Source organism: Eptatretus burgeri, chromosome 10 (genome assembly GCF_056783735.1).
Source record: "Eptatretus burgeri isolate ZD-2024b chromosome 10, Ebu_testis_v1, whole genome shotgun sequence".
NCBI lineage: Eukaryota > Metazoa > Chordata > Myxini > Myxiniformes > Myxinidae > Eptatretus > Eptatretus burgeri.
Genome location: NC_140970.1, coordinates 39,817,480 through 39,827,371, shown reverse-complemented (window position 1 = coordinate 39,827,371; position 9,892 = coordinate 39,817,480). Strand labels below are relative to the sequence as shown.

Here is a 9,892-nt window from a genome sequence, read left to right as displayed (position 1 = left end):
GAGGAAGAAGAAGGATGAGTACAACCCCAAAAACACCATCCCAACCGTGAAGCATGGAGGTGGAAACATCATTCTTTGGGAATGCTTTTCTGCAAAGGGGACAGGACGACTGCACCGTATTGAGGGGAGGATGGATGGGGCCATGTATTGTGAGATCTTGGCCAACAACCTCCTTCCCTCAACAAGAGCATTGAAGATGGGGCGTGGCTGGGTCTTCCAGCATGACAACGACCCGAAACACTGCCAGGGCAACTAAGGAGTGGCTCCGTAAGAAGCATCTCAAGGTCCTGGAGTGGCCGAGCCAGTCTCCAGACCTGAACCCAATAGAAAATCTTTGGAGGGAGCTGAAAGTCTGTTGCCCAGCGACAGCCCCGAAACCTGAAGGATCTGGAGAAGATCTGTATGGAGGAGTGGGCCAAAATCCCTGCTGCAGTCTGCAAACCTGGTTAAGAACTGCAGGAAACGTCTGATCTCTGTAATTGCAAACAAAGGTTTCTGTACCAAATATTAAGTTCTGTTTTTCTGATGTATCAAATACTTATTTCATGCAATAAAATGCAAATTAATTATTTTAAAATCATACAATGATTTTTCAGGATTTTTGTTTTAGATTCCGTCTTTCACAGTTGAAGTGTACCTCTGATAAAAATTACAGACCTCTACGTGCTTTAAGTGGGAAAACCTGCAAAATCGGCAGTGTATCAAATACTTGTTCTCCCCTGTGTGTGTGTGTGTGTGTGTGTGTGTGTGTGTGTGTGTGTGTGTGTGTGTGTGTGTACACATATACACATACATACAGTACACCACTCCTTTCCAATTCAATTTCCAGGCGATGCATGACATCATGGCTGGGTGCCGAAGGAAGGGAGTACTCAGTTTTTAGGTCATCTCATTGGAGATCACTTAATAAAAGCAGTCTCTGTCCATACGTACGTCCCCATTTTTTCTTCCAATTTTCTTGATATTTGGTATGTGGGTAGATGTCTGAGGGATGCACGATGGTATGACCTTTGACCCGATTCAAGGTCACTCCAAAGGTGCGAAATCATCCATTTTCAAAATCTATCTCCGCCGTTTATAATCCGATCTTCGAAATTCCTTCGAATTCTGATAATATGGAACATTATCTAAATTTTGTCAGGCCGGTTTTTTGAAATCCGTCCTGGTTATCGAGTCCCGTGTCTTCAAAGTTGGAAAAATTGTCTGTGATACGGTCCAAAAAAAAATTCGCCTGATCTTGATGAAACTTGGTATGTCGGTAAGGGTCGATGAGTGATGCACAAAGGCATGACTTTTGACACAATTGAAGGTCAAGGTCAAGGCCACTCCAAAGTTGCGAAATCGTCCATTTTCAAAATCTATCTCCTCCGCCGTTTGTGATCCGATCTTCGAAATTTCTTCGCATTCTGATAATATGGAACAATATCTAAATTTGGTCGGGCCGGTTTTTTTTAATTCTTCCTGGTTATCGAGTCGCGTGTCTTCAAAGTTGGAAAAATCGTCTGTGATACGGTCAAAAAAAATTCGCCCGATCTTGATGAAACTTGGTTCGTAGGTAGGGGTCGATGAGTGATGCACGACGGTATGACTTTAGACCTGATTGAAGGTCAATGTCAAGGTCACCAATGCTGTAAACTTGTGAAATCATCCATTGTCAAAATATCATCTTCCATTTATGACTCAGAAATGCGGTTTGATTTCTGAGGTCCGGTTTCTATCCTTGTGAAGACTCATTGATCATAAATGTTCCAAATCCACCATTTTCAAAATCTATCTCCGGATAACTCAGAAATGTAGTTTGATTTCTGAGGTTTTCTATCCTTTTTTACTCCCGGGCTTTCGTCTGTACGTTGAACCAAAAGACAAGACGACATCGAAGCCATTCTAAGCCGATCAGAGATGACTGTCACCCCCAACCGGGGGTAATTTTTACTCCGTTTGCTTTCTTGTATTATTTCTTTGCTTTCTTTCTTGTTTGGGTGATATCTAAGCCATCCTTTGAGCTGGGAAGCTGAAATTTGGGGACAAAATTGAAGATGTGCTTTGGCAAAAACATTTTTGTTTTTTTGATTCAGCAATTCATTAATTTCTTGATTATCAATTTATTAATTACGAATTTATGTTCTTTTTTTATTTGGGCAATATCTCAGGTACCTTTTGAGCAATGAAGGTCATATTTGGACATGACAATAAACAAGTGATTTGGCTATAAGGGGTATTTCTGTACATCGCTCCTTCCAAATTCCATAACCAGGTGATTCATGACGTCATCACCGGGCACCCATGGAAGGGAGTACTCAGTTTTTAGTTTTTTCTTGCTATCCTCGCCGAAGGATTCGGAGAGGGTATTGCATTTGGGTCCGTTTGTTGTCTATCTGTCTGTCTGTTTGTCCGCACAGAACTTTCATGTTTTTCTCCACAACCACTTGTCAGATTGAGACAATTTTCACCATTGGTGCAACTACTCATGCAGAGTGTTTTAATGATAATTATGACGTCATAGGTCACTTTGTGTGGCAGCTATATTGGAAAAACGGAAAAGCTTTGGACCTTTGAATCTCTGAAACTGCACCAAGGAAAAAATTGAAACTTGGCACAGAGCAAGTTCTCCTCATCGGGGGATGTGATTTTTTTTTTAATTTGTCATAGGTGCCCTTATGACGTCATAATTGCATATGTAGAACACAACATCCGATCAGTATGAAAATTAGAGGTTCATCGAGGGATAAAATGGTCCACAGAAAAAAAATTCATTATATCATTGGTCACGTGAATCGGCAGCCATATTGTTTTAACAATAAATAAACCTTAAAAAATCTTCCCTGAAGTGGCTGAACAGATCGATGCGAAACTACACATATGACCGCCTGTCCATGAGGAGCAAAAGGTTCACACATATGATATAGGTCACATGGCTGGCAGCCATATTGGATTTACCCTAAAACCAATGAGAATACACCACTCAAAAGAAGTCCTGGTGAGGGTCTGCAATCTGATTGCTCGTTTTCTTCTTTTTATTACAATTGATAAAGCCCTGTATTTTAGTTTCTCATCTTTCCTCGCACTGTGTTGTTTGTTGAACCATTCTCATTGCTCTGCAATGAACACTCATTATGACTCTTGGTGACTAAAATGGTGGGTACAGAAGGTATTGTATTAGTTTAACCTCATTCTGAGAGTGTCATTAGAAAATGAGCTGATTTATCAGAGAAACGGTGATTTGTTTTTGATTTTATCAGGAAGCCACAGTATTTCCCTTTTTGCTTCACTGATCAATAATAAAATTGTATTCAGTGTTGTGGAGGAGCTTCTACACAAGTGAATCGGAACTTAACAAAATGTAAATAAGAGTAGAAAAGGGAGGGTGGTATACCAACATTCAAGTTTAGGGACAAAATAGAGGGAGAATTGAAAAAATAAGATGTTGGGGAGGACATTGGGTGAACATGATGGAAGCAGCCACAAACATTCAATCACAGAAGTGGAAGGAAAAACTGGAAGCTCTGAAAGAGGTGGGCTGAGAGAGGGTTCTTGGGGTGGAAAGGGGGAGGGTGGGTGTGACAGGTTGTGGAAAGACTGATAGCACAGACAGGAAGAGCAGAAGTGTCTTTTTCTATTTTCTGTATAAACGGCAGGACCGAGGATGGTGTTGAACAGCTGTCTTGAAACTTGGTTCTATAATCTTTTTATTTTTATTTTTATTTATTATTGTTGATGGAATAATTCATACCTGATTATTCTGGAGCACTTGTATGCAATGGCAGGATTTTAATAAATAGTTATCCTTTTGTAATCGCTCTTATTGTACTTTTTGCCAATTTGAGAGTTCTGTTCGGTTACGGAAGATGTATACCTACAGGGACGGAGTTTGAAGGAGCGATAATCGCCCTCTTCCACTTACTGGCAACTCGGTTGGACAAAGTGCGTGCTCTGCGAGAAGCCTTTTACAGGCAGAACCTGCCCAACCTCATGAACCTCATAGCCACCATCTTTGTATTTGCCGTTGTTATTTACTTCCAGGTGGGTGAATCAAATGCTGCTGTTCTCCACTGTTTGCTGATTATTATGTTTGTGCATTTTCATAGCTTGGGTGGTTGTTGTCCAATTTCAATCACCAATTGCCGTTTGCTTTCTTCTAACATGAGCATGATATCCATTGCACAGGGCTTCCGTGTGGACTTGCCGATCAAATCCGCACGCTATCGTGGACAGCAGAGCACCTACCCAATTAAGCTCTTCTACACGTCCAACATCCCCATCATACTTCAGTCGGCTCTCGTATCCAACCTTTACATTATTTCGCAGATGCTCGCCATTCGCTTCAGTGGAAACTTCCTCGTGAATTTCCTTGGCGTTTGGGCGGTAAGTCAATCCTTTTCAGTCTCTTTTATTTTCGTATTTGTTAAACTCTTGTGATTATTAGCCCAAAATGCTTGTGGGCTCAACTGAATGGGGAAATTGAAATACAGGCTTGAGCCTTGCCTTTCTATGCAGTGATCATAAGTTTTTAAATTAGTTAAAATTATGCTCCAATGGTAATTTATGACCAAAATGCTAGATTTTATTTTTTTCTGGAAGTAAGAAACTTGCACACCCAGGAAATGAAAAGTGACTGATTTTTTTTATTTTTATTTTTTATTTTTATTTTTTTTTACTTCCTTGTGATTCAGGATGTTGGGGGAGGTGGCCCAGCACGATCTTACCCTGTTGGTGGGCTTTGCTACTACCTCTCTCCCCCTGAGTCTCTGGGCTCGATCGCTGATGATCCTTTCCATGTGGTCGTTTACATAACCTTCATGCTGAGCTCGTGCGCCTTCTTTTCCAAGACCTGGATTGAGGTTTCTGGATCTTCTGCCAAAGATGCAAGTACAGCACTTTTTTTTTTATGCCTCCGCTGACAAAGTCGCCGGTGGCATTATGTTTTCAGGTTGTACATACCTTCGTCTGTCCATGCTAAATTTCTCTCTTTCTCTGGAACCGCTTATCCATTTGACACACAATTTTCACCATATGTGTGACTACTCATGTAGAATGGTTTAATAATAAATGACATATGTCACATGGTGTGGCAGCCATGTTGGAAAAATTGGAAAAACTTTGGACTTCTGTATCTCCAAAACCGCTCCATGGAAAAAATTGAAACTTAGCACATGTGAAGTACTCCCTATGGGAAACAAGTGTGATTGTTTGATGTTTGGTGGTTTTGTTATGATGTCAAAATTGAATACATCGAACACTTTATCCAATCAGTATGAAAAATTTTGAGGGTCATCTCAGGCTAAATTGTATGTGGGGGGGGGGGGGGTCAGGTCAGGTATGGGAGCATGTGCCAGAACAGCGTGTCGCTGCGTCCACTTTCCGCCGGTACTCCAGGGGCCTCCGTCTGGCCATCCCCCAGGCAGATGGCAGATGCCAGGCCTATCCCCATCTCCTTGAGATGATGGTCAACCTGCTGCAACCACGAGGCACGTGGTCGGCTCACTGGCCTCCTCCACTCATGAGACTCCCTCGCTGAGAGAATCTGGTGAGCAGGATCAGCGTCAGGAAAACGAGCCACATGTCCAGACAGCCGCAACTGATGCTCACGGACTATGCAGGTAACAAATCTCATCAGTCTCTCTCAGCAACCGCTCGTTGGACACAAAATCCGACCAGCGATAGCCAAGGATTCTCCGAAGAGACCTGGTACCAAAGGAATTAAGTCTCCGTCTCAGATCCTTGGTCAGAGTCCAAGTCTCGCATCCATAGAGCAAGACTGGAAGTACCAAGGACCTGAAGACTTGGACTTTCATCCTCCCGCACACAGGTACCGGCAGCGCCACACCCCATGATCCAGTGAATCCATGACTCCCCAGGCCCGACCCAGACGTATATTGACCTCTGACTCACAGCCAGCAGAGACATGAATATCACTGCCAAGGTAAGTGAATCTCTCCACGACCTCAACATCCTCACCACAAACAGACACAGACAGGACAGCAGCATCCAAGATGTCACCGAAAGCCTGGATCTTAGTTTTGACGCAAGAAACCCGAAATCCCAGCAGCTCCGACTCCTCATTCAGCACCTCGAGGGCCCCCAAAAGGATATCTAAAGTCTCCGCAAAGATGACTGCATCATCTGCAAAATCAAAGTCAGAGATCTTGACATTCCCAAACGATGCACCGCAGCTTGATCTCTCCGACATCCTCCCTAAAATCCAGTCCATACAAGTGCTGAAAAGTGTGGGGGCCAGTACACACCCCTGACGAACTCCAGTAACAACTGGAAATAAGTCAGAGGTACCACCACACTTCACAGCACTCTCAGTACCAGAGTAGAGTTCAGACATCAGATCGATCAGTTTTGGTGGCACCCCACGAAGACCAAGAATCCTCCAGAGGACATCCCGATTCACTGAATCGAACGCTTTGCAGAGATCAACATAGGCTGCAAGCAGCCCCTGCCGAAACTCTCGTCTGCGTTCGATGAGGATGCGGTCAATCGTTGACCTCTTTGGTGTAAAGCCTGACTGCTCTGGACGCTGGTGCTCAAGCAGATGGTGGCGAACCCTATCAAGAATTATCTGAGCAAAGACCTTGCCCGGCACTGAGAGCAGCGTCACCCCTCGGTAGTTGTTGCAGTCTTGGCGATCACCCTTCCCTTTCCAGAGAGGAACAACAAGGCCCCTCTTCCAATCAGTTGGGATGATGCCTGTGTTCCAGGCAGAGCACAAAACTGCATGCAACGACATGAGTGCAGCATTTCCACCAGCCTTGAAGTTCAGCATGGATGCCACAGATCCCTTGAGCTTTGCCCCGTTTCAACTGGTTCACCGCAGCCCGTGTTTCCACAAGCGAAGGTGGACCACAGTTGATTCGAGGGTCAGCAACAGGGATTGTAACACCCTTAACGTCCAACTCGACAGCTGGGGGTTCAGCCTGGTACAACCGCTCAAAGTAACCAGCCCAGCAGGCCTTCACTTCAGACTCCTCTGTCAAGAGCCGACCACTCTCTGCTCTAACTGCAGTGCTCCGAGGGATGGGCTTGGATGAACGTAATGTGCGAATTCCCCTGTAAGCGGGACGAGAATCACCTGTCCACAGGTGATGCTCTTTCCCCTCACAGATTCCTCGCACATAGGCCTCCTTGTCCACCCTCAGTGCACGTACAGTTTTACGCCTCATCTCCCTGAACAGCTCAGCTCTGCCATTCAGCCTGGCCCTGCGACTCTGGTCAATGGTATCCAGTGTCCCTTGAGAGACAAAATTCTTCTTTGTCCTGAGGTGAGTTCCAAAGACATCCACCGGCAACATCAAGGATGGTGGTCTTGAAGGCACTCCACAACTCTTCAGGACCCCCCAAAACACCTAGACCCCCCAAGTGTCCACTCAGCCTGTTTGCAAACTCCTCAGCTACTCTATCATCCCTGAGCTTGCCAACATCCAGCCTCGGCTGGGATGGTACCATTCTCCAGGATTTAAGGTGCAGCTTTAGAGTTGCTACAACAAGCCTGTGGTCAGTATTGAGGAACTGAGCACTCCGGTAGATCCTGCAGTTCTGGATCATCCTCCAACGACCGTCAATGAGGACATGGTCAATCTCCTTTGCCACACCACCAGCGTTGGAATACCAAGTCCAGCGATGAGCTTGTGGGCGCTGAAACCATGAACCAGCCACCCTAAGTCCATGACTTCTTGCAAAGTCAAGGAACTTAGTGCTATTCTGGTTCATAGTTCCTGACCCATGGGGACCAACACACACCTCATAACCATCCCTATCAGTTCCAGTCGATGCATTGAAATCCCCCAAGACTAGAAGTGTATCTCGTCTGGGGCACTGATCAACCACAGACTCGAGCGTGGCGTAGAATGTGTCCTTCACGGTGAGATCACTCGCCTCAGTCGGAGCATAAACAGAGACCAGGGAAATGACACCTAAGGAGTGACGAATCCTTAATCTCATAATACGCTCGTTGATCGGTGTTACCTCAATTATCATTGGGGTCAGCTTATTGGACACAGCTGCAACAACTCCTTGGGTATGGTAACCATCAGAGCGACCAGACCAATAGTAGGTGTAACCAACCACCATTATCTCGCCGCAATCCGGTCTCCGAACCTCAGAGAGAGCTGCAACCCCGATGTCCAAACGCTTGAGCTCAGATGATAACAGAGACAGGTGATCATCCTCTTTTAGGGATAGGACATTCCAGGCACCCACCCAAAGGGACCGCCTCAGGTTAACCCAAGGAGACCGCTGTCTGGTGGACGACACCTCAGCACCACTCCGACACGCTCTCCCGCAATCTGACCCAGGGATGTTACCCCGTGGTTTCCCTCTTATCAAAGATTGGGGGGGTGGGGGGGGGGAGAAATTCGGCAGACATATTGTTTTTAACATAAAAACCTTCAAAAATCTTCTCTGAAACAGCAGAACAGATCGAGGGGAAACTTTACAGGTATGATCACCTACCTATCCATGAGGAACAATAAAATATCTGCCTATGATGTCATAGGTCACATGGTTTGGCAGCTACTGTATATTGGATTTATCCTAAAACCTATAAAAATGATCTTCTCCAGAACAGCTTGAAAGAGAGAGGGGAAACTTCACCCACATGTTCCCCAAGCCTTGGGGATACTGGTGTGTTCACGAATAATTAATAGGTCACATGGTTTGGCAGCCATATTCGATTGAATGAAAATCTTAAAAAAATTATTTCTCTTGAACTGCTTCATCAATCGACGTGAAACATCACAATTATGATCTCGCAGTCATGCGGAATATGCCTTTTATATTTCAACCTGATCAAACTCGTGGTCTGGCAGCCAGAATAATTTGATATTTTGAATCTGAATTCATGGATTTAAATCAAACTTGGGTCAAGTATGTATGATGATGTAATCATGTGGGTGGAGGCATATCTGGTGGCATCATGATGTCAGAGTGTCCTTGTAGTTTTCTTTGCTTCACATCCTGTTGTCAAAATTAATGCAGGAATAACTTTTGTGCCAATGCAATACATCATGCAACTGTTTCAGCCGGCAATAGATGGTGCTGGTGTCGCTTGCTGTCGTTAATTGAGCAATTAAATTTATCATTACTTAATTTTTTTTTATTGTTATTTTTAAATATATTTTTATTTCCTCTTAAAAAATTTTAAGATACGCTTTGGATTGTGTCTGTTAGGTTGCTAAGCAGCTGAAGGAACAACAGATGGTGATGCGAGGTCACCGTGAGAAGTCTATGGTGCATGAGCTGAATAGGTAACCAGTTTACTTGGTTTGATGTTTCATCTGACTTGCAAGTTTTGTTTTGGAGTATTTTGCTGAGCTCTTGCTTCAAACTCAGCTTTGTTTCTGAACGGCCCTTGATCATTTGACAATGAACAGCTTTTGTGTTGCTGTGCAAGCTTGTTTCAGCCAGCCTTCAATCTTTTATCTTTGTGTCTCTTCCCATGCTTTTCCTTTAGGTACATTCCCACGGCTGCAGCTTTTGGTGGGCTGTGCATTGGGGCACTGTCTGTCATGGCAGACTTCATGGGTGCCATTGGTTCAGGCACTGGAATTCTGCTAGCTGTTACCATTATTTACCAATACTTTGAAATCTTTGTGAAGGAGCAGAGCGAGATGGGCAGTGTTGGTGCCATGTTCTTTTAAGAATGAAAAAAAAAATGGAAATAAATAAATTTGCATAAAATAGATGTACAGCCTTCGGTAAATTCTTCCTGCCTTTTTGATGCACATTGTTGCAACCTTTCAACTTTGTTCTTTTCAATTATTGGCGTGCCCCTCCCCCCCTCCCCTCAATTTATATATACACAAAATGGAGTTTAGTCTCTTTGGTTTTTGTTTTTTTTGTCAAGAGGATTGTGCATGTAAATGAATTTTTACAGTGTTTTCTTCCTGGG

General features: G+C 44.1%; 1 protein-coding gene across 1 annotated transcript in view; it reads left to right on the top strand.

The window, feature by feature from the left end:
• SEC61A2 (SEC61 translocon subunit alpha 2) overlaps positions 1–9,685 on the top strand; it is a 39,714-nt gene extending 30,029 nt beyond the window's left edge. Inside the window, exons 8-12 of the mRNA XM_085897962.1 lie at positions 3,860–4,020; positions 4,165–4,362; positions 4,671–4,862; positions 9,172–9,248; positions 9,455–9,685. Of these exons, the coding sequence (XP_085754088.1) occupies positions 3,860–4,020; positions 4,165–4,362; positions 4,671–4,862; positions 9,172–9,248; positions 9,455–9,641 (815 nt within the window). The 3' untranslated portion in view covers positions 9,642–9,685. The remainder of the gene's footprint in view (positions 1–3,859; positions 4,021–4,164; positions 4,363–4,670; positions 4,863–9,171; positions 9,249–9,454) is intronic.
• The last annotated feature ends 207 nt before the right edge of the window (positions 9,686–9,892 follow it).